Consider the following 25,767-nt stretch of genomic DNA (forward strand, 5'->3'; position numbering starts at 1 on the left):
AAGACGACTCCACATTAACTTTTAAAACATCGCAGTGAGACGGTCTGCTGCTCTCTAGGGTTCTAGACGGAGCCGGCCTCTACAGGCTGTTTTCATTCAAAGATGATCGCCAAGTTTTTATACCTCACACCATGCACGTTTTTAAGCAGCTCTGCTAGCCGAGGCCATCCTTCTTCAATGTATAAATGTAATGGGATTTGTTTGTCTCTGTAATTGGTTAAAATTAGATAGGATTTAGTGTGGTAAATCTTTCACCCGAAGATCTCGATGCATCTTAGGCCGTTTTGCTTTTCAGCGTGCCCTTCTGAGGTAGTCGGTAAGTATGATGCCTCATTTTAGAGATGAGGTGCAGAGGAAGCTGGGAGAGGCTAAGACGCGTTTTCCGCATCCTCGAGCAGGTTAACAGCTGATAAGCATTACAGGCACAGCCCTCTGATTTGAGAGATGCTCCACCTCATGGGATATCCCTAGGTCTGCTCAGAACGCTGTGCGTCTGTGACTGTTAGTATAACATTACATGCCATTGCTCCAGGGGCTGGAAGCAGACCTGTGAGGGATTTAATAGAGTCGCCATTCTCTCTATTGCCCTTAAATTAGATTTCGGGGAAGTGCGTGTGGTTGAAGCGTCCTTGCTGCATGTAAGTAAGGGCCTCCTTAGTTCAGTCCCATGAGGGTCACTGCCAGGGCTTGGGACTTCGTGGCCAGGGACATGAGGAGGTGAGGATGAGATTAGCCATGATTTTCTGCTAATGGAGGGTCTCAGAAGCTCAGTGGGTGAGAGTATCCCTCTCCACAGTTCACTGACTGTTGTAAGGCCATGGGTGGCAGTGTTACTAGGGCTGAATAAACCTCAGAAAAGTAGGATTTGCTTCTAACGCATGCTCAACAATTGCCACAAGGACTCTGAGCTCTTTGTGAGAATGGAAGGTATCCCTAAGACAGTTTTCTTTCACTGGTAAATATTTATAGCAACGAATAATCATTCTATCTATCTATCTATCATCTATCTACCATCATCTATCTATCATCTATCTATCTATCTATCTATCTATCTATCTATCTATCTATCTATCTACCATCATCTATCTATCTATCTATCTATCTATCTATCTATCTATCTATCTATCATCTATCTATCTATCTACCATCATCTATCTATCTATCTATCTATCTATCTATCTATCTATCTATCATCTATCTATCTACCATCATCTATCTATCTATCTATCTATCTATCTATCTATCTATCTATCTACCATCATCTATCTATCTACCTATCTATCTATCTATCATCTATCTATCATCTATCTATCCACTTATCTATCATCTATCTCTCTATCATCTGTTATCTATCTATCTATCTATCTATCTATCTACCATCATCTATCTATCTATCTATCATCTTTCTATCTATCTACCATCTATCTATCTATCTATCTATCTATCATCTATCATCTATCTATCTACCACCATCTATCTATCTATCTATCTACTATCTATCTATCTATCTATCTATCTATCTATCTATCTATCTATCATCTATCTATCTACCATCATCTATCTATCTATCTATCTATCTATCTATCTATCTATCATCTATCTATCTATCCACTTATCTATCATCTATCTATCATCTATCTATCATCTATCATCTATCTATCTACCATCATCTATATATCTATCTATCTACCATCATCTATCTATCTATCTATCTATCTATCTATCTATCATCTATCTATCCACTTATCTATCATCTATCATCTATCTATCATCTATCTATTTATCTATCATCTATCTATCCATTTATCTATCTATCATCTATCTCTCTATCATCTGCTATCTATCTATCTATCTATCTATCTATCTATCTTTCTGTCTATCATCCTTCTCTCTATCTATCCTAAAAGTTGTATAGAAAAATGTCTTTGATTTCAAGAATCTCTGTGATTTCATCTGTTTGGGAAACTCTTGCTTTTCTGGGCAGTGAGGAGTTGTCTTGTTCTTAGGAAAACTCACGCAAATATGAAATGCTTATAAAACAAAGCCTGCTACATAAAGAATGGTGAGTTGATGCTAGTTTTCATCGTTGTTCATGAAGAAGACAAGTGAGTGGGAGAGGAGGGAGAGAGGGGAGCACATATTTCAGGAAGTCTTCCGTTGTCGTCACCAAGCTCATGTGACTACTGCTGCAGCTTCCACACTGCTCTTCCCCCTTGTCACCTCAGCTTTTGCAATCCATCTCCTCACACTGAAGCCAACGGGAGCTTAACGAAATGCAGGTCTGAGCGTGTTAATCGCCACCTCAGAATCCGTCACTCTTCTTGTGCTCAGTAGAGTTACTTGACAGGGGTGACGTAAGAGGCAGCCCCCACTCCCTCTCTGGGTTTAGTCACAGCACACAAGGTTCTCAGACTTCGGCTGGCTCCTCTTGCCCCTTCTGCTTTGTAGGTCTCCACTCCTTGCTGAGCTGAAGCACAGCTTCCACCCCTGCTCCACAGTCACGCCCTTCGCACCCGACGCTCCACCCATCTGCCAGGGATCCGTTCATATGCCTTCGGATCATTGGGAGAGCACTCAGACCTGTTTCCCTACTGTCCTACCTCCCTCCCACATTCCATTAGAATAACTCTTCCCCTCATCCTGCCTTAAGTTAAAGAGGTCAATCTTGTTTCCTCTGCTTTACCCAGGTTCCATTCTTGGCGCGTTATGGACGGTCAATAAGCTCACAGGAGTTAATGATGCTGCACAATAGTGTGGGAAAATGCTAAATGACTGACTCAGAAAAAAAAAAATTGTGAGTTTCCTGAAGTGGAAACGTCTGGCCTCTTTGGAAAGAGTTATGTCAGATGATGTTTTGCTGGGGCACACAGGTGGTAGAATGTTTTGCTGGAGCAGACACACATGAAGAAAACACACGATGTTCAGAAGGAATATTACCATGGCTCCACAGACCGTGGGGCCTCGGGCTTTGCTCTGCCTTGCTAGTCTTCGATGATGACAGATATGCATTGATTTGCCTTACACTGTGAGGCTGCCGAGCTTTGCTTGTGGAGATGTCATAGCGGGACACTCACTAAAAAACAGCCCGTGAGGTTCCTGGGGCTTCTGTGGCCTTGGCTGGTCGGCAAGGATTGAGGTTTGTCCGGATTGAACTGCCTTTGCTGGTTCACGTGTGCTGTCTGCCGAGAGGACCGGACTGCTGATATCCTGACAACCAAGATTGGACTCACCCCCCAAAGAGCTAATTCTAAACAGGTCCACTTCCCCTGTGCCCTAATAACTTTTCCTTCCACTGCCTCTGGTGGGTGGCAGGCTAGGGGAGAGGTTGGACTCAAACTAATTAGGTTGATAAAACTTTATGACTACAGTTTCTAAAAGCAGGGAACCATCCTCACTGTGAGGGCGAGAGAAAGGGCCACTGAAACAGTAGCCTACCCTGGGGTTTTTGGAATGAAGAAATTCACATACCTTCCCCTAGGGCATCAATCAGTTAGGCCGACCGCAGCCTTCATACCAGAACGCAATTCCTAGTTAACTGCTTCTCTCCTGCCAGGCGTTATCCATCTGTAAATCTAGAAGCCGCTGCTTTGTGGACCTATAGAGGTCGACAATTGGTGTTTGTCATACCCGAGTAACAGTTCGTTCTGTGCCCCTCAACTCAGCACAGCAGATCCCTAACTCCTTCAGGGACAGAGTTAGTTATATAAAACTCTTCCCGTGCCAAATGGTTGATAGCCCATGTCCTCCTGGGTGTGTTCGCTGGACTTCAGTGCAGTGTGGAGGATTGAGAAGAAAGCCCTGGAGAGGCTGGAAAGGAAAGGATGGGAGGGGATGGCTGGGGGAAATGGCAAAATGGCACTATGGACCTATCTGACACAGCAGGTTACAATCGCTTATGTAAAGTATAATTGGTTTCTATTAAAAGGCTTATATCGAAAATACCCGTAGTTAATGTTTTCCCCCTTTAGAACTCTAGCTTTATCACATGGGTTGTGAGAAGTTATGAGAAGGCTGGAGGTGTCAACATGGGTGTTTTAATCCTGCCGAGCTGGACACCAACTGAGTCCATGCCAGGCCTGCACTGTGAACAGACACCATGACCAAGGCAACTCTTTATAAGGACAACATTTAATTGTGGCTGGCTTATGGGTTCCAAGGTTCAGTCCATTATCATCAAGGTGGGGGAACATGGCAGCATCCAGGCAGGCATGGTGCAGGCAGAGCTGAGAGTTCTACATCTTCATCTGAAGGCTGCTAGGAGAAAACTGACTTCCAGGCAGCTAGGATGAGGGTCTTAAAGTCATGCCCACAGTGACACACCCACTCCAACAAGGCCACACCCACTCAGAAGGCCACACCTACTCCAACAAGTACTCCTAATAGTGCCATTCCCTGGGCCAAATATAGTCAAACCATCACAGAGGGGAAGGATAGTTCTGTACCTAAAAGGATTCACGGTCAAGCAGAAGTCAAGACTCTTGTACTTTTGTGCTTTCTCCATCAGAACTAAAATAATCCCACGCATCCCAGGGTACAGACTATGCTTAATACGTGTTTGAAACATTTAGTCGCAATGAAAATACCGTGACTCTATAAAAACACAGTTTTCTTCTTACATTCTTATTTCTCACTATGAGAAACTTTCCCAGGGTCAACGTAAACTGAACATTTAATCATGTGTAGCAATTTCCGTTGTAGAAAACAGTGTTTGTAAAGTATTTAACATTTGCTATTTTGGGGAGCAGCTATTGGAAAACAAAACCAATGAATTGAAAATAACCAACAGCACAGCAGCGCTTCAGGTCAGGAGTATGAGCATTAGCAGTAGTCGCAGCCCGAACACTGTAGGACTCGGTCTTTTCCAGGGAGTGGTGTGGGCTTCCTTGTCAGTGGAATGAACACATACAACCGCCCTTTATCTTAGTCCATATTCGTGCTCAAGGAAATTCACATTTTGCACTGACTCGCCCAACACGTGCGATAGAAATGATCTTTATTGGGTACAAAAACAGAGGGAGGAGGGGATTTGTAGTGGAGCTGGAAGGAGAAAATGATTTTTTTTTGCAGAGCCTCCATCTACAGGCCTAGCATGGATGGCCTGTGCGATTAACTCAAACCATCCCCGTGATGTCCCTGCTGCAGAAGAGGGAGGTGAGAGAGAAGCAGGGCTTCAGAGGGAAAGCAACTCTGAAGTTCTCAGAGCTTCCCAAACCTTGCCCTCCCTACCCTTTGCCAGGGTGCCCTCTACAGGCCATTCCAGATGCTGCAGGGTTTGCACAGGCAGAGGCCAGTGTCCACCCACCCACCCCCTCCAGTCAAGCTCTCTGCAGAGCTGGAATAAGCATCAAAGAGAGGAGTATTGATAAGGTAGCTGAAGGTACCAGGGGGTGACTTGCGACATCGGTAGACAGTCTGGGTAAAAGGACCAATCCTTTCCTATAGACACGATCTACAAGGAAACTGTCTAGCCTGCCAGATCCCACTGACAAACAAAAGTGATGTGACATAGATTGTAAAACTATCACCCTGCATGACCCTAGAAGGTCACCTCTGAATATGTGTTCTTGGCACTCTTGACTCTAATTAAGCACGAGTTGTCTTTCGATGCCTGTGAGTCACGTGGAAATAGCAGGGACGCTTCCAGGACTTTCTTTTCTCCTGGTCTTTTGATTGATAACTAGGTTTATAAAGCAGGCAAACTATGTATCTTAGTCTTGGATATTATAGAACTTAATCTGAAACAAATACAGATGAACATAAAACCATACAGGTGGTTAACTGTTCCCCCCTGGTTATTAAATTAATGCAATTCTATTTTAGGAGAAAACCAGAATAATAAAATATTTCGAAAGAAAGAAAACCCTCATTGCTTTCTCCCTTGGGTCAGATGAACATTATCATAATTTAGTTAATTCTGTGATTTTAGTTTTAGGCTTCACCTTGATTCAATGTGTAGGGTAACATTATTTTTCATTCAAGTGTGTCCATTTTTTTTCCAGGAACATCTAATTTACCTTGTGAATTAACACGCTTTTAAAAAGAATACCAAGTGGCTGGGCTGTTCTAACACGTGTGGCTCATGCTCCCTCTGCCACCCCCCACAGCTACAGTAGGGGTGACCGTCATTTCATAAGGTAACTTCCCCTTGACTGTAGCTGACTCAGACATGGAAACTTCACTCAAAATTACTGCGGGGCTTCCTTATCTTCTGTAATAATTTGATTAGCATGTTTGGAGGCTTCAGTCAACAACGGATTGATTCTGTTGCTTTGGCATTGTACTATGGTAAGTGTGGCAGGGCAAAAACCACTCAATTTGTGGCTAGGAAGCAAAAGAGAGGAAGGTAAGAGAGCCAGGTCTCATGGTCTCCTTTGAGGACACACCTAGAATGGCCTAAAGATCTTCTTCTAAGCCCTACTTCTTAAAGATCTCCCCATTTTCCATAGTTCTGCCTTGAGGACCATACCTATATAGCACATGGCTTTTAATGTACATTCACAGTCCAGTTCAAGTGTGTGTCTTGTGCCTGTGTGTGTGTGTGTGTGTGTGTGCACGAGTGTGGTGTGTGTTTTGTGTGTATGTATGTATGCATCTGTTTCTCTCTGTTTATGTCTCTGTATTTGTATGTGAATCTGTGTTTCTTTGTGTGTGTGTGTGTGTGTATCTGTGTGTTTGTGTGTGCACATGTCTCTGTGTGCCTGTGTGTATGTGTGTGCATTCATGTACGGTATTTTCATACATGTGGGCACCTGTTACATGTGGGCGTCAGTGGAGAACCATGGGCAGTGATCTTCAGATACCTTCTGCCTTTCTGCTTGAAGGCGGATCTCTCACTGGCCTGGGGCTTTGCTGCACAGAACAGGCTGATCCACCATGTTACAGAGCTTCTCTTGCCTCTGCCTCCCGGCTTATCCTCCTTGGGATTGAAGGTGCCCACCATCATTCCTGGCCCTTCACACAAGGATGGAAACTCACTCCTCGTACTTTCAGTGTAAGCAGTTTTACTAAGTCATAGTCCAAGCTCTCAGCTTGTTTATTAAAAGAAAAATTTAACCAAATGTACAAAATAATGAGGTTCATGATGACTTCTTCACACACACACACAGCACACAGACACACAGACACACAGACAGACACACAGCACACACACACACACACACACAGCACATAGACACACAGACACACACAGCACACCCCCCACACACACACACCAAGCACAGCCCTTGTTTACAGTCACACATTACCTTTGCTCTCTTGCTCCTCCCCTCAACGGTTCCCCTTCTGCTTCTATAATCTGAGTGTGCCAGTGCCTGTGTGTTTGCATGCATGTGTGTGTGCATGTGTGTGTATGCAAAATCTGTGCTTTACATACGGGAAGATATGCATCTTTCTGAATGTGACTGACTTCACTTTATGGTTTTCTTCTTGGCCTGCTTTCTTTATCCTCTCATCGGGAGGTTGACTTCCTACTCGGCTCTTACAGACGACAGTACTACAGCAAACGTGGACGTACAGGTGCTTCTGGTGTGTGCTGATGGATCTCTTTTGGGATCTACCCAGGGACAGTAGAGCTAGTCCCCAAGTGTTTGAGTTTTAGATGTGTTGAGGACTGTCTGTGTTGAACCTGGTAAGTTCTAATGTATCCTCAGTGTTGTGGAGGCTCCTGCACTGGGGACGGAAACTTAGAAACCATGAAAGCGTCCACTTAGCTTCCTTCCCAGTTTTGCTTCTTTGGACAGTGAGAGGAGGTCTCCGCATGGTTCACCAAACACCCACCCTCCTCTGAGGCTGGCTTCAGATGCTGCACGAAAGGCTCTGACTGGCCTCCCGTTTTAATTATTACTGGTTTTCATTATTTCTTCTTCATGTATACTTCTATATGGGCACTTTTCTTTTCCCTCGTCTTCTTCATTCTCCTCCTCCACCTTTCTCATAACCTTTATTTTCCTAGGTTCTATAAATTACTGTGACAACTATGAGACAGCCGCACCACTTAACTCAGCTTCTGGTAAGAAAACCTTCTATCTAACCCAAGAATAGCAAGTCAGCCATTCCCTTCCCCATTTTTGGCTTCAGTCTGGAGGACTCCTTGGTTTTCAGGCATCCGGAAGCATTGGCAGCTCGTTTCAGAAAAGTGAGGACTATAATGCTAATTTACAAATAAAAGATTTGAAAATCCAGACATAAACGATGTCGTTATCATGGAAAAATTTTTGGTTTCCTCTTTGGCAGTTGTGTTTCTCTACTGACATCTGTGAGATCTGTCTGTGGAAGGTTATCATTCAAAAGCAGGGGGGTATGGATTAAAAAAGGAAAATGGGATTAGGAGAAGACTCTTAAATCAGTCTCTGACGCACCCATACTAATACTCGTAATTCATTTACTGATTCCTCCAAGATCATGTTACTTTCATACATGAACTAATGAACTGACTAATTTTGACAGTTTAATAGACTAAAATAGCATTTCTTAATAGTTTCCATATTTAAAGATTCCAGATTCCGCAGTCTTGTGCATGTGCATGTTATTTTCATAGTATGGAAGGCTGTTTAAAGGCTGTCCATTTGTGTCGAAATGAAAATGTGAACCACTAGAGGGCACTGTGGACAAACTTTTGTCTTTGGTGTTCACTGTATTGGAGATAGAACCTGCCAGAATTTAGTCAGTTACTTTCACCTGTTGTGGTGGTTTGAATAGGTACGGCCCCTATAGATTCATGTGTTCGAATGCTTGGCCCAAAGGAAATGACACTATTAGGAGGAGTGGTCCTTTTGGAGGAAGTACATCACTGTGTAGGTGGGTTTGAGGTCTTAGATAAATGCTCAAGTCTGGACAATGTGATCCAGTCTCCTCTTGGCTGCCTGGGAAATCCAGCCTCCTTCTGCTGCCCACAGATCAAGATGTGGAACTCCCAGCTCCTTCTCCAGCACCGGCTCTGCCTGGACGCTGGCACGTTTCCCACCATGATGATAATGGACCTCTGAGACTAAGCCAGCCTCAGTGAAATGTTTTCTTTACTGGAGTTACTCTGGTCATGGAGTCTCTTCACAGCAATAAAACCCCAACTAAGACACCTGTACTTATCCAGATAATTGTTTGCGAAGAACTTCATAACTCAGAAAGCATTTTTTTCTCTTGGAAGTAGCAATTATACAGTATGTTCATACGCCTTCGATATGCCATTAAACTGTCCCCAATGTAATTGTAGAGCTCCTTTTTTTTTTTTTGCAATTGGAAATTAACAATAATGATAACAAATATGGCCCTCCTAATATGGTCATACAACTCGTGTAGATATAATAGATATATATGAAGTTTCTAGACTCCACCCATAGAAGCTCTTTGGTGTATGGAACAAATGCGTACCATTCATCCTCAAAAGCATAAACAACAACAAAATACCCAGAAGACAGCAGCACAGGCTTCACTTCCAATTTTGGCATGAACAGCGTTCATGGGCTCTGTCCCCGGGGCCCACCTGCCGAATTGGCTTTCCCATGGCTTCTGTTCCACTTCTGTGCTTGACTCTAGCATTTCTTGATTCTTCCAAATTTCAACCCAGCCTGTGGCTCTTTCTCTTATCCCCCCTGCCCCAGGCTGGCAAGAACAGGTTCTTATAACTACTGTCCACTGTTCAACTGCTCCTTGTGGGAGCAGGCCTGTCCCCATGGCACCATAGAGTCTCTGTCTTCCTGCCTTGGACTGTGTTCCTAGGTCTCCACCTGGCTAACACTGCCCAAGCCTGTATTTCAGCCGAGGATTTTAAACTATGTCGGAGAGAAAAGGCAAGTTAGCAGTTCATTCCTCACACTGATGGCTGCCATTCTCTTCCTTCTTTACTAGAAACAGAAAGTTATGGTGCCCTCTTTTCCTCAGAGCTGGGGGTTGGGGTGGGGGAGAGGGATGAAGGTGAAGGTGAAGGTGAATGGTGAGCCAAGTACCCTGAAGAAGCCCAAGGGGAGCTGCCTGGACAGAACGGACCACCTTCCTCACCTCCTCAGAACTGGCCACCTTCCTCACCTCCTCAGAACTGGCCACCTTCCTCACCTCCACAGAACTGGCCACCTTCCTCACCACCACAGAATGGACCACCTTCCTCACCTCCTCAGAACTGGCCACCTTCCTCACCTCCACAGAACTGGCCACCTTCCTCACCTCCACAGAACTGGCCACCTTCCTCACCACCACAGAATGGACCACCTTCCTCACCTCCACAGAATGGACCACCTTCCTCACCTCCTCAGAACTGGCCACCTTCCTCACCTCCTCAGAACTGGCCACCTTCCTCACCTCCTCAGAACTGTCCATCTTCCTCACCTCCACAGAATTGGCCACCTTCATCACCTCCTCAGAACTGGCCACCTTCCTCACCTCCACAGAACGGGCCACCTTCCTCACCTCCTCAGAACTGGCCACCTTCCTCACCTCCACAGAACTGGCCACCTTCCTCACCTCCACAGAATTGGCCACCTTCATCACCTCCACAGAATGGACCACCTTCCTCACTTCCTCAGAACTGGCCACTTTCCTCACCTCCACAGAATGGACCACCTTCCTCACCACCACAGAATGGACCACTTTCCTCACCTCCACAGAATGGACCACTTTCCTCACCTCCACAGAATGGACCACCTTCCTCACCTCCACAGAATGGACCACCTTCCTCACTTCCTCAGAACTGGCCACTTTCCTCACCTCCACAGAATGGACCACCTTCCTCACCTCCACAGAATGGACCACCTTCATCACCTCCTCAGAACTGGCCACCTTCCTCACCTCCACAGAATTGGCCACCTTCATCACCTCCTCAGAACTGGCCATCTTCCTCACCTCCACAGAACGGGCCACCTTCCTCATCTTGAACAGAAGGATTTCCTAGAGGTGGGGTGTATCACATCCTAGAGATGTGACAGGGAAGTACAGGTAAAGCTGGTGGCTGGGGGTGAGGTGGGTGTTGGGGAGTGGCTCTGTTGGGAAAGGGACCTACGGGGAAGCCTCAGGACTTGAGTTACACCTCCAGGATCTATCTACGCAGTGAAAGGAGAGAAGCAACTCCTAGCAGACACCCTCTGACCTCTTCATGTGTGTGGTGTCATACACTCACAGGCAAAATAAATAAACACAATGCCATCCAAAGCATCGGTGGGGGCGGGGGGAGGCAGCCTGGGTGATTTGGGGAAGGCAGCTGTCCCTCAAGTCCTCCCGGCCAGCGTCCTCATTTTACTGGTTTCTTTTGTTACAGGATTGTGTTTTCAGGCAGCAGGTGTGGCACTGTCTCCAGGGACATGGCGGAGACGTCCTTAGCTGCTTTTGTTTTGGCAAGATGATGAGAAGTAGTGTTTAATAAAGATGGGTGTCCATCTCATCTTCCTGTTCAACCTTTTACACGGGGCGCTCCCACCTACACTTTCCACAAATGCAGAAGACGTTATTCCCGGAGCCGTGTGTGTGTGTGTGTGTGTGTGTGTGTGTGTGTGTGTGTGTGCTCGAGTGCACGCCTGCATCTCAGATGATAAATAATTGAAAGTAAAGATTGGCAACCTGCTGCTTCACCAAGCTTTCCTTTTGCTTTCCTTTTCAGAGTAATGAGGAGACAGATGGTACTTTTTCTATAGATGCCAAAAAGGAAAAAAAAAAAAAGAAAAAGAAAACCCAGAAACTCCCAGGTCTCACAGTTGTGGAACAAAGTTTTATGTGACTTGCAGAACCCGTCTTCAGAGTCTATTGGCATCCCTCTTTAGCCCCTACTTCAAGACCCAGAGTGACAAGGGGAGTGATTTGATATTCTGAGTGTTTGTCATTGGAGGAGGTTGGCGTTGAAGGCAGATCGTTGCATGTGTGTGTGTAGTTAGTAACTATAGACAAAGCAAGAACCAAACCAGTCCTACTGGTCAGCGTTGGATATTCTAACGGGCGGGATATTAGAACTACATATCACCCCACAGTTTGAAGCACCATCTTGGCTGTCGCAGGTAACATCCCGACTCAAGCAGAATGAAGACGTCGTCTCCCTCAGGAAGATGGGCGACTTCTTCATGTTGCGGTTTGGCTAGACAGAGGAGGCTCGTCTCTTTCTCACTTGTGTCAGAGACACAGAAGTGACAGGGCTTCGGGTTTCTCAGGGTTCCTTTTAACATCTGACAAGTCTAAACGTTCCGTCTGCATAAGTCACATACTAATTAGTAATTAAACACCGTTATTTAATTAGACAATCTAGTCGGTGCATCACGCGTTAATTACTCTCGGATTGGTGTGTGCCGGCTGTTCTTGGTGACGGGGCCACTCTGCTGGTGGGTTTCCTGCTGTGTGCCGCAGCTGTGCTCTGGCACAACCCTTCCCTGTCGTCTTGAATTTGGACAGGGAACATCAACACAGAGGAGACGGCAGTGTCCTGAGCTGGTCAGCTATCAGTTTTGAATGTTTGCAAAAGGAATCTTCCCTTTAGGAGACCTGTTGTGTTTTTTTGTTTGTGCTTTGGATTTTCTATCAGTTCTTTTGAAAATGACATGTGTACTCTAAGGAAAGGTCATCGTTGTATCACCTGCGGTAAATTTTCAACAGTTCTCTGCATCCACAGGAACTCTTGAACTCTCAGCTCTTCTCTAAAGACGTTAGTGAGCCTGGTGTACTGAGTGAAACACGTTTGAAAGAATTTTAATCAGAAAGAGTCATGGTCATTCATGGTTGTTTTAATAAAAAACGTTGCACTTGTACGCTATGAAACTTACCCATTGTGCCATCTCTTTCACTGCTTGTTAGAGAGGTAGGACCCAGCGTTATAAATGCTAACAGTGTATAATGAATTTTCAGCGTCTCCTAGGACCTTATCAATTATTTTATGCCGAAAGCGCTCTCAATAAGGAACCCTGCTCTTAGAGATGCACTTACCCATCAGTAGGCTTCATCAGTGCCAGTGGTTCTGTCTGCGTGGAGGTCAGAAGGGTTTGTGGAGTGTTTCCACAGGCTAATTATATTTTTGTTCGAAGGACAATTGTGCGTGGTGGTGGGTTTTATGGTGGATAGCAGTCATGGTTTGGAATACATTTAGTTCAGACTCATCTGTGACCAGAGTCTTCCTTTCTCAACGATGATGCATATAAAACCCAGAGGTGGATGCCATCCAGGAAATCCCTATGTGACAGTCATGCATCCCTGTCTATTGGAGGATGTAATTCCTGCTGTCTGGAGGCTCAGTTCTGGTGGCTGAAAGAGGCAGGGGGTGAAATAGAGGCACCGAGAGGTGTTTCCTCCTTCTTGGCTGTAGTCAGTAAGAACAGAGGTTAGGACTGCGGCCCAGATCTTTTGTTACTTGTCCTGGGCTTCCCATTACCACACATTTCTCCATCTCTTGTTTATCCTCCCATTTCTTCCAGGTACAAAGCATACAATTCCCTCTCCTCAGAGCTCAGGGAACACAGAGGATGAGGAGCAGAGAGGTCCTAAGAACCAGAGGGGATGGAGGGCACCAGGAGAATAAGGCCTCTGAATCAATTGCAGCAGGCCCATATGAACTCATCAAAGTAGCAAGTAGAGGGCCTACACGGGTCTGCACTATGTCCTCTGGGTATAAATTATAGTGCTTAGCTTAGTATTCTTACCGGACTCTGAGCGTGAAGAAAGAACAAGTCTCTGACTCTCGTGCCTGCTCTTGGGACTATTTTCCTCCTGTTGGGTGGCCGTGTTCACCGTCAATATGATAGTTTTGCTTCATTTTTATTATATTTTTACTTTGACATATAGGTTGTTATCTCTTAGAAGCCTGTTCTTTTCTAAGGAGAGACAGAAAAGGATTGGATACAAAGGGAGGGGACTTGGGCAGGAACTGGGAGAAGTAAGGGAGGGGAAACTATAATTGGGATACATTGTTTGAGAAAAGAATCCATTTTCAATTAAGCAAAAACATCAGAGTAGCTTATGATCAGTTCTAGTCATGATTTGAAGTCACATGTAGCGTTTTTATTTCATAGATATAATGTTTTGTTTTAGCTTTTTAAGTTTGCCTTTCCATCAATAATTTTCAATACTCATATAATATAAGCTATGCGAAGGTGTCATCCAGACTATATAGAGAGCTCCTCTTTAGCCTTAATTATCAACAGCTGGAATTCTAGCTCTTGACAGTTCTGGAAACACTTTAATACAGCTTCTGTGAGCATCCCATGAGAGAGCTCCGATGTTCCCCCTTACTCAATGTATAGCAATCCCCACCTGGAGAAAGCTTCTCCAATCTGAACGCAGCTCCAGGGATACAACATGCTAGTTAGGGTCGATGAAAACATTCAACACACATCCTTCCCTGCTAGGACCACCCTGAGCAAGGCAATGGTTTAGCTAGTAATCATAAATCCTTAGAAATGTCCAGTAATTAGTGGTGCCTATTAAAAATAAATAAAAAAATACAGAACAAACAGATTAAAGAAGCCCGTGGTGGCATGTCAAATGCAATGACGGGACCTCTGTCGTCTTTGATTGCAGAAAGAGGTTGGCTCACTGAACGTGACTGGGCTCTGTGTCAGCAGCGTTCAGAAATCCTTGCCACGCGTCATCCGTCCGTAGCTGTTTTATGTCTTCTATATTATTTGCAGCCCAATCTGATCCGAATCAAGATTCTAGCTTCACTCAGAGGTGGTAAGCTTCATATTATCCCTCTGTATGTTTTCTTCTCTTGGTCAGAGGCCAACTGTGAGGAGGTGGAAAGTGGAAGCTTGGCGCACACAGTAGAACACGGAAGCCATTTCAAGGTCAAGACTCTAGCCTCTGGATTACCATTGGCTGAATCTGGCACTGCCGGCTGGGAGTTAATTCACTCCCGTCAATAAACTGACAGAGCCTAACGTTTTATGCAAATAGGCAAATATATTTAACACCTCGGGTCTATGCTAAGGCTGGGGATGATCATTTAAATTTAAGCCTAGAGTGTATTAATGACAACTTCAGCTGTTCTCTGACAACTCTTGGCTTCCTAATGGTCATGGTGTTCATGGGTAATGGTGAGAGTGAACCAACCGTCTGCTAAAATTAACGACCAGTGAAGATTCAGCTACCATTTCTGCTCCACTCGGGGAAAATGCGCCAGACAGAATGCAAGCTAGAACTTGAAGAAGTTATGAAATCTAAGATTGATCTTCAGAGCATTTCAGCGTATTCAACAAGTAACTCAGGATGTCTAATGCCAGCCGAGTTTGAGGAAAGTCACCATAAGGTGTTCGGAGGATAGGCACTTAGCAAGACTCTGTTATTTCTCCATTTTTTATTTTACAGGTTAAGTGACATATACGTTGAAAGATTAATTTATTTCATCTTGTGTGTAGGAGTGTTTTGCCTGAACGTTACATCTGAATACTGCATGCCTGGTACACTCAGAGGTCAGAAGGATTGGATTCCCAGACTGAAGCTACAGATGGCTGTGAGCTATGGCATGGGTGCTAGGAACAAATCTTTCGAGAGAGCAGCCAGTGCTCTTGGGCACTGAGCATCTCTTTATCCTGACATGCACTGTTTATTTTTTTCATATATAATTTTTATTGATTCTTTGTGAGTTTTACATCATTCACCCTTCCATATCTACCCTCCCTACAAAATAAATTAAAAATAAAAATTAAAAAAAACTTACTGTGGGAAGCCGCAGTGTGTCAGTGTATCATACACTACCCTTTGCTTGCAAATGTTCGTCGGAATGAGTCTGGCTCGAGGCCTCTGGCTGTTGCTACCCCATCAACACTGGATCCTCATTGAGATTCTGATATATCCTGTTGTTGCCCTGTGTCATGGAGATCTGCAGCGCATAGATGGGGTGGATGTTGAGATGGACAGGTTCAGGGCGGTGGATCTGGGTCTGGACAGCTGCTGACTGTACTATTTTGACAAGTGCTGGTGTGCTGTGATGTAACCAGGCAGCAGGTGGTCTTGGTATTAGCATAACCTGGCTCTTGCTGTTTTCCTCCTCAAAGCTTCTATGGATGGCTAGTACCAAATCCAAGCTCTCACATATACAAAATTGCTTTGAGTGTATCCCAGGTAAGCCCATATATGGCTTGCTGTTTAAAGACTGCTTCCACAGCTTGCAAATTGCAACCAAACCCCAATTGTCAGGGAAACGCTAGCTATAAATGACAAGAAGTCCTTCTGCCATTTGGGCTCTGGCCCCACAGCTTTGCACCTTGCTCCTTAATCCCCTTACCTAGTCAGGTAGCCACCCTCTGTGATTTCTCCCTTCTCCACTGAGGGTTCTTCTTCTTCTTCTGAGGGCTCAACTCCTGCCTCACTCACAATTTCCTCCTTTTGTTATATAGATACTGAAAGGACTTTGGAAAGTTTTGGAAGACACAGTAATGAAATGCTGACGTAGTTTTTGAATTCGGACAGGTGTGAGGCAAAAAAAAAAAAATAGATTGCTGGAGACCTGTTGGAACATCTTATTTTTTATTCTACTGGACTTGTATTAAAGAGCCTTCTTTCTTCAGAAAAGGAAACTTCTCTAGAGAAGATTTCTGAGGTTTAAATATAACAGATGGTATTTCAGATCCTCTGCCGGTTGCATATGTGTGAGAACTCCTAATTTAGGTTCATTACACAGCTACAATTTGTGACAGTTTGTGGCACTCTGCTCTAAGGAAAGGCTGGCCCATCCTCCCCCACCTCCAGTGGGAGCATCTGCAGGAAATTTCACATGACCTAGGTCACCCTCCTTCCCCATCAAAGATGGTTCTGTGTGACTACTCTTTGGTAGTCGATACAAATTAGCACGGGTCAGTGATCTTATTCATCCGGTGCATGGCACATCATGCTGACAGCTTTGTGGTCACTGCAGATGACCCTGATATTATATGAGTTATCACTTCCCTGTCTGTGAGAAGCTTCCCGGTTCTTGCAGTCTTGGCACGTTCTTTGCTGAAGTTGTGTTTTAGTAGGGCCTCCATTGTTGTGTCTGAAGCCTGTGTGTGGAAACAAAGTAACCGCAAACACTGTTTCTAGGCTAAGCTAGCTGTTCCGCTGTCTGCTGTCCTTTATTCTCTGCCTCCCACGTAAACTTGGATAATGTAGCTTGAGAGTGCACAGGCAGGAGCACCACGGAACCATACCAGGTGCCACTCCTTGTCTGAGGGGTGCTCCCTATGGGTGCTCCGTTGCTGCATCATAGCCTCAGAAGATAGTCCTATCCACCCGCCATTCCCACAGAAACCTTCCCACTAACTTCCAAGATTTTTATTTAACTGCCGTGCTAAAAGTTTTTATAGCATCACAAATCACACATGCATATTACTCATTTTACTGGCTTCCTTAATAGTTTCCGTGTTGTAGCCAGGAAAATATGTACTGGGTCTGGTTGGAACGTTACAGGACACCCGGCATGCCACATTTCTGACTGGAAGTTACATAGTCAAGTATTCTCTTAACACTTTCTTCGATCTAATTTAAAACATACAGGAAGGGGTTTAAAAGCAGTCCAAAAGAACCAGTAGCTATAGTTAGTAATTAATTTTTAATGCATTTATATGATCATTTCTCTTTGTACATATGTATGATCTTTATGTGTATAGCCTTAACTCCTTCATGCATTTCTATAAAAAAGCATAATTGCTCATAAACAAGGGTCAAGACACAACAGATGCAATACAACTTCCATGGTCATCTTTGCGACTGCCTTTAAGTCAAAGTGCCACCCAAGGACACACAACGTATTTGGTCGTCACATTTCTTCAGTGTCTGGGGACATCAAGCGACTTTTTAGATTTTTATAACACTGACAAAAGAAGGATAGATCAGTAGATAATATTATCAAGTTCCTCCATTTGGATGTATCTGCTAATTTCTCATGGCTGGTTTCTGATGTTGCATTTTGCTGGGACCTTGAAGGAGAGAGCCTTCCTCCTTCCATTGTGTGGGGAGACAGTTCACTGCCATTCGTTGGTAGCTAAATGATGGCCAAGGGTGATGCTCTACGTCTGCAGACAGTTGGCTGTCAGCAAGACATGTAGGCAGCGCCAAGGAACATGTTTAAGTGCAAATACGCAGGTGTATCTGTAGCTGCTCTGAGTCTCTGCCTCCAGCGTTAGGACCGCAACAAATGCTCCACACTGTAAGGGCCTTTACACTTAAAGTGGATGCTTGGCATTTGTTGACAAACTAGTTATGTATAAGTTGTTTTTACTTTTATTATTTATGTATTAGTGTGTGATACCATGTATGTATGTGTGGTATTGTATGTATATGTATGATGTTGTGTGGTGTGTGTGTATATGTGTGTGTGTGTGTGTGGTGTGTATGTCTCTGTGTGTATGTCTCTGTGTGTGTGTGTGTGGTGTGTATGTCTGTGTGTGTGTGTCTGTGTGTGTGTGTCTGTGTGTGGTGTGTGTCTGTGTGTGTGTGTCTGTGTGTGTGTCTGTGTGTGTCTGTGTGTGTGTGTATGTGTATGTTTGTAAGAGTGTGCGCCCATGAACATGTGGATACATGTATGTGTGTCTGTGTATGTCTCTGTGTGTGTCTGTGTGTGTCTGTGTGTGTGTGTGTGTGTGTGTGTGTGTGTGTGTGTATGTGTATGTTTGTAAGAGTGTGCGCCCTTGGACATGTGGATACATGTATGTGTGTGGCATGTGTGCAGATAATATCAGGTGTCTTTTTAGATTGCTTTCCATTGTGTGTTTTCAGAGAGAGTTCCTCACTGAACCTGGAGAATTATGGGTCAGTGAGTCCTGAGAACCTTCTGCTTCTTCACCCCAACTCGGCAAGTTACAGACACATGCTGCTGTGCCTGTCTTTTGTGTAGATGCTGGGATCCAAACACAGTCCTTCTACCACACAGCAAGCCCTTTGCCACCAGAGTCATTTCCTAGGCATCTTCTTTTCTTCTTACAAAAGTGTGTGTGTGTGTGTGTGTGTGTGTGTGTGTGTGTGTGTGTTAGTGTGGGATCAGACCAAGGAGGCTGAAGAGAACCGTGGGAGGACAAAGTGTTCTTAAGACGGCGGGAGGCAACCGTAGAGGGCAATAGATCACAGGTGACTTGAAAGCAGCGTAGAGCTCCTAGGAGAAGAAGGGACAGATGAGAGGGGGATGAGGAAGGAGGGCCAACCAGAAGAAAGCATGAAGATGCCACACTCATACCGTCACCTTGAATGCTAACCTGAAGCAACATATCAGTTTGTAGACGTGTGTTCAGCAGAAACAAAATGCTCCCTCACAACGCATAGATTTTACATGTGTCCAATGGGGACACAGTGTAGCTCAGCCGTGGCACGCTGGACTGCCTGGTATGTGTGAGTCACCTGAGTTTGATCCGTAACGGCCATAAAGAATTAATAAAGGTAGGGTTTTTTTTGTTTTTGTTTTTGTTTTTTTTCATGGTGAAAAGTTTCAGAGATTTATTGTCAAGCTTTGGTAACTCAAGGAATTGGGGGTTGAACAAGCAGAGAATGACTTACATATGAGTGTAGTTTAGTGGTGTTCTGTGTAATGTGTCTGCTCTAAACCTGAGCCTCTAATTATCTCTTCAGATTATTCTTAGCCCATTCATAATGTATCATAGCTGGAAAGCCAACTCCCTTGGCTACTAGATGCAGTAACTGAAGCCGGGGGCTGAGGAGCGATTTGAAAAGGTTGGACGCATGCTGTGATTTGAATCCAAATATTATTTTTAACGATAGTCCCCAGAATTTTGCATAATTCCCTCAATCTTCTAGGTAGATGTGCATTTGAACACGGGTTTCTAAGTTCCTTCTTTCTTAAGTTCAAAAATAGCTGGATGAAAATTGTCCTGGGCGACGCCCCTTGGCTGGTAGGACGTTTTATTTGTCTTCAGCGTGGGGAGGCTGGTGGTTTCTTTCCTGAAAGACTCAGAGATCATTAATAAGACTTTGACTTCTTTTTCCTGTTCAGAGGAGATAACATACTGACCGTGATTATTATACTCCTGATCCACAGCAAAGGGTTTGCAATGCATTGCTGTGTCTGTTCACTCTGTGGTGCTGCCGTCCTGCTTAGAGAATTGCATGTGTTTCTAAGTCCCTAAACAAAAACAAGAGAGGGTGAATTGGGTTGCGGGATGCCACATGACAGAGGTTGAACTTTTACACTTTCCCAGTGACACGCTTTATATTTGAAAAAAAATTTTCTCCTTCTGTAGACATCTAGAAATGTTGACTAAACTGCGGCAAATAGCCTTGTCTCCCAGCTGTAACCCAACACAAACAAATGTGGTGGAGAGAAGGCTCATGGGGAAAGAGTTACTATCCATGGGGAAAGAGTTACTACTATCCATGGAGAAAGAGTTACTATCCGCTACATTTATGGACAGCATGAGGGATACTTTCAAAGCCACGACCTCTCAGAGCAGAGAGAAGTAGGAAGAATTTATTTGTATAGCTTATGCATGTTCATACAATAAAGCACTGAGGGGTGGGTGCTTTCTTGAGCATGCTCAGTTTAAGGTAATGATTTAAGGAAGGCCGGTGACAGAAACATTTGTGAGCTTGCTTAGGTCAAGGTCATGGGGCACGTATCTGAAGGTTGAGATGGTGGACAAGACTGCTTCTGGACACCTCAGCTTGTATCATAATCTGGCAGTTGGAAATATGAACAAGGATTCTTTGAGAGTGAACCGTTGTGACTTTTCCCTTGGAGATGCTCACCTTGCTGAGCAGCTGACAAGATGAGAAAATTAAAAAAAATAAATTTAGAGACGACCCATGGGGAAAAAATATGAAAACATGGGTAGCTCTCTCCTAGGTTTTACTATCTTCTTAGTGAAATTATAAGAGCTAACTTCATAGGAGACAACGCTGGTATTGTATCAATTAGTTAGATGAAAATATACATGTGTGATTTACAACGCAATGGAATTGATTTAAAGTCATTAGAGTTCTACCACTGCAGAATTCGCCATTTTTTCATACTTATTTTATGCTGTCTTTGGGCTCGGTATTGCAGTAAAAGTGGGAAGGCATGGTATCCAGTAAACATACCAACACTGAAATTAAAATTCAAAACAAATGATTGCGTTAATTGAAAAATTAAAGCCTTTAGCACCATGATACTCCTCAATGTAGGCTTTAAAGGTAAATATAGGGCTTTGTTTTTGTGCCTGCTTGATGGCCCTCAGGGTACACATATGAAACACCATTTATGGGTGTCTATGGAGGTGTCTCTGGATGAGCCTGACATTGGGATCAGTGGATTGGAGAAAGCAGACTGGCCCTTCTTCCGAGGAGCAGACATGTTCAGTTCAAAACAAAAGGCAAGAGCGGAAGGATTTGCTCTTACTGTTTTCTGCTGAGTGGAGATATCTCTCCCTGATCCTCAGACTGGGGTCTTCGTCCTCAGCCTACCTGGTTCTGAGGTCTTTGCCCTCGGCTGTGAACCACATCATTGGCTATTCCGGGTCTCTGCTTTGCAGGGCGAATTCTCAATCCCTAAAATCATGGGAACTAGTTCTCCACAGTAAGCTTCTGCCTCTCTCTGTCACTTGGTGTCTCTGTCCGCCTCTCTTCCTCTGTCTCCCCTGATTGATTCTATTTCTGTTGAATTCCCCGATGGATATGGTAAAGCTGCAAACAAATGAACATTCCTCTAGGCACTTTGAGAAGTTTGGGTCTCATTTCCTTGCATATGAAAACACAGGCTAAAGTGTGTGTGTGTGTGCATTCACTGAGGATATTTCTATTCATGTACTATTAATGAGTTCATACCATATGACCCAAGCTGCAGCCCCTGTGCTCAGGAATCTTGTGGTCTAGTGAGAGAAGTGGTGGAAACAGGTAAGACGCCGCGTCATATCAACTAGATACATACAGGGACGCAGCTGGGAGCCCATGGCAGCAGCTTGGGATTGGCGGTGAACATTGATTCTTCCCATTCATGGCCCCTTCTTATTCTCTTACTTCTTAATTTCCTCAGTCCCTGTAAAGTGGGATGCCTTTGTGCTTTTAATTTTAATTTCCCTTTGTTGTGTGAAGTTGAGTATCCATTCATAGATTTATTGATCTTTCATGTTACTCGCAGCAGAAGACGTTTTCCTCCTCTGGGCCATTTCCAGTTGCCTTCCTTCCTCTTACCGGAACGTTCGAGTTCTGTACGTGCTTCAGCTTTCGGTTTGATTTCAAAGCATTCGTGCTGTGTACAATCCCTGCCCCCAATCTTCAGCCATTTTGCACACACACCAGAAAAGTATAGCAGAGCGTAGAGCTTCCTGTGCTGACCCCTCCAAGCTACACATGATTTGACAGCAGTTTCCTCAGTAAGCAAATGTCCGGTTTCATATCACTCACTCAGCTCGGCTGTTTTCTACTGCATTTTCTTTCAATGAACAAAACTTGGAATTTCACCTATTTCGATGTATAACTTCCTTTCCTGTATAGATTGAATGTGTGCATCTTATTGCAGAAATCTCTCTATAGGCTGAGGCAGGAGGATATCGTCTTGTACCTTCTTCTGACTGCTTTAACTCTTGTACTTATAGGAGCTCGCCCCCCTGACTCCATTGATCAGCCTTTGACATTTGATTTCCTACATCCACAAAAGGCTGCCTCTAGACAGTTTGTTCCTATGCTGGTGCGATTCTAGTGAAGGCATTATAACTGCATAATTAATTGAAATGACTGAGCAGAAGTTCCAAGTTCTGTTCTTAGAAACTTTTATCCTTGGGCCTTTTCTCTTTTATGCAAATTTTTTACAATTTTATAGTAAAGACCTATTGAAACCTTTTGGGATTTCAATAGGAAGTTCATTTTAATAAAAGATGAATTTGTGCTGAAGTTTTCCATCTTCTTTTGAATTTGGAGGCTGTCCTGCAATACGCCGCACCGTTTCATTCATTGGGTTGGTGACTTAAAGCCTCCCCACACATCTTCTGAAGGAGTCTTTCCCAGCAAACCTGCTCTGTGGGCTCTTCCTGTGGATGTGTGGCTGCCTTCTGCTTAAGGAATCCTCCAGGCCTGCGATCTTGAGGATGCTGTGTTTTCTTTTACATTTTTTTTTTTTGGTTCTTTTTTTTGGAGCTGGGGACCGAACCCAGGGCCTTGCGCTTCCTAGGCAAGCGCTCTACCGCTGAGCTAAATCCCCAACCCCTTTTCTTTTACATTTTTATAGGTTTCATCCCAGGGTTCTTTGGAGTCCAAGTAAATGCTGAATAATTGGTTCTCTGGAGAATGGGAGGGAGGGGAAGAATCTGTTACCTTCCATGCTATAAGTCCCCCAGCCATAGTCAATTCCAAGGTATTAACGTGTATCTGAATGTGGAACCAGGGAGAGAGGTTCAGTAGAGCATCTAAGTGTCTAGTATGTGGTAGTCCCACCAAACAGAAACAGTGAATGTCAATCATAGTAGCAAGTTATCATTGTAAGGTGTGTGTGTGTGTGTGTGTGTGTGTGTGTGTGTGTGTGTGTGATTGCAAGCAGCAGTGACCTAATTAAATGTATAATTGCAGACTTACATAATTTACTTTAAAAACATGGTTGTATTAACTGGCTTTCACTCGTCTTGAATGTTCACTAAGGCATTGAAAGGCTTGCAAGCTGGTTCCAAAAAAAAAAAAAAATCACCATCTACTTCCTTATGCTTTGTGTGTGAACACTGTAAATATTTTGTCTTTTAAAACTAGGCTTTCTAACAACTTGTTGCTGGTTTAATGGAATGCACTTGACTCTTGCCCAATATTCTCTTCCTTTGCAAGCTGACCAAAATGCCTCCATCATCATTTAAAAACATACTTGGACGTTCTTCCAAGATCTCTTCATTGATAATCTTATATAACTTTTGGGAAAAAAAATTGATGTTTTATTTCTCCATTTTCATTTCCACGCATTTTGCTTCTTATTGGTTTGTTACTTTATAGACACAAATCTCTACTCAAATGTTGTTTTAGCATGAAAGGAAAACATTACTTGCTTCACTCCTGAATTTAAATAGGTAGTCTGCATCTTTTTGATATCTATTTTTTCCTTTACTCATAGTTAGATAAGAATTTGATTCTATTTGTCACGAGCAGTTGTTGGATTTCATGACACAATCCTAATCCTATCTGACAAAAACTGTTCAATTTGCCAGGAAAGTTTTATGACATACTGAATGATACAGTGTCAAAACGAAGATGGCAGTGATTGGCAGAAGCAAAAGGAGAAATGGGAAAATAAATATGTAGGAAAAATACTACATATGAACAGCATAATTAGCAACTTGATTTCCTAGGGGATTACAAAAGCCTAGACAGTGTCAGACAGCTGAGTATTTTATTTGCTTTGTTCACATGTGTTTCATTTATGTAACTGAAATCGCACAGTTTCCTGAATTCACACAGATCTTTGTTGCATTAACTCAAAGTTCAGATACACGTGATGTTTACAATCTTGGTTATTTAGTAGATAATTCATCAGGCAAATTCCAGAAACATACAAACACACAATAAACACACACAGAGAGAATATACATTGCTTTCTGACTATCACTAGGCTCTTGTAAGTTGAATTAGAGTGTTCTTTAAGATGTTTTTAATAAAGGCTTAAGTTGGAGGCTGCTCGGCGGATCAGAAGCACTGAGAGTTTCTAGGCTTCTTCAAGAGGCATCACCCCATTCATCTTCTTGTGTGGTTCTTAAGCAGCAGCTTTATTTTTATTTTCTGTCCAATACGTTTTCCTTACAGCCTCAGACATTCTGTCATTTATCTTCTTCATTTTGGTTTGCATTAAATGGTGTCTTAGTTAGGGTTTTACTGCTATGAACAGACACCATTACCAATGCAACTCTTTTAAAGGACATTTCATTGGGGCTGGCTTACAGGTTCGGTCCATTATCATCAAGGCGGGAACATGGCAGCATCCAGACAGGCATGGTGCAGGAGGAACTGAGAGTCCTACATCTTCATCTGAAGGCTGCTAACAGAACACTGGCTTCCAGGCAGCTAGGATGAGGGTCTTAAAGCTCACACACAAAGTAACACACCTACTCCAACAAGGCCACACCTCCTAATATTGCCTCTCCCTGGGCCAAGCATATACAAACAAACCGTCACCAATAGTTACAGTGTAGAGTTCCTGAAGTTCTGTTCGTTTTTTCCTTAGAATCTGCTGAAGTTTAATTATTAACCTTAAAATAATATCTTAAAGCTTCTTTCCTCTCCCCCCTCCCCTCTCCCCTCTCCCCTCTCCCCTCTTCCCTCTCCCCTCTTCCCTCTCCCCTCTCCCCCCCCTCCCCTCTCCGCTCTCCCCTCTCCCTTTTTGAGATCTGCTAAACACAGCGCCATTGATCTTTGCCTGGCTTACTACTTTCTGTTATTTGCATACCTGGTTGGTTACTGCAGCTCTCAGTGCAGAGCACTCTGTCTGCAGAATGCTCAGAGCATCTTACTTAAGTGCCTGACTTCAGAGGCAATTTGGTTTTGGTTCATTAGAGTGTAGGCTGTAGCAGCCTTGGAGAGCTTGATATTAATACCTTGACTGGGGACTTTTTAATCACACAGTATTGACAAGTCTGTCCTCAAAGACCCGTCTATACTCAAGAAAAATAGGCGTGTCTCTAGATTTGTTCTACAGGGTATGTTTTGCCTGTCCACACGGGGCTGGAAATTATTGTTTAATTATTATATGCACACACATGCATGCATATATATATGTCTATACGGTGGGTAGTTGAATCCATTTTCAGGCAATGAATGTGCAAAGTGATGGGCTGCTTTATTGATCTTTTCACCTGTTGTCCTTGCTCCTGCTGATTTCTGTCCTGTCTCCAGCAGCACCTCTTCTTCAAGTCACTCCTCCACCTCCACTCCACTGCCTTCCTG

General features: G+C 43.8%; 1 protein-coding gene across 3 annotated transcripts in view; it reads left to right on the plus strand.

Annotated features, from left to right (window-relative positions):
* Tmem117 (transmembrane protein 117) overlaps positions 1-25,767 on the plus strand; it is a 462,083-nt gene that overhangs the window by 130,923 nt on the left and 305,393 nt on the right. The window contains exon 2 of one of the 3 annotated variants that reach the window (XM_039079771.2): positions 7,952-14,404. The exons of the other annotated variants lie outside the window; for them this stretch is intronic. Coding sequence (XP_038935699.1) covers positions 9,856-10,902 — 1,047 coding nt within the window. The 5' untranslated portion in view covers positions 7,952-9,855 and the 3' untranslated portion in view covers positions 10,903-14,404. Of the gene's footprint in view, positions 1-7,951; positions 14,405-25,767 lie in introns of those variants that run through there. 3 annotated transcript variants of the gene reach the window in all.

This window comes from Rattus norvegicus, chromosome 7 (genome assembly GCF_036323735.1).
Source record: "Rattus norvegicus strain BN/NHsdMcwi chromosome 7, GRCr8, whole genome shotgun sequence".
In the NCBI taxonomy this organism is placed as follows: Eukaryota; Metazoa; Chordata; class Mammalia; order Rodentia; family Muridae; genus Rattus; species Rattus norvegicus.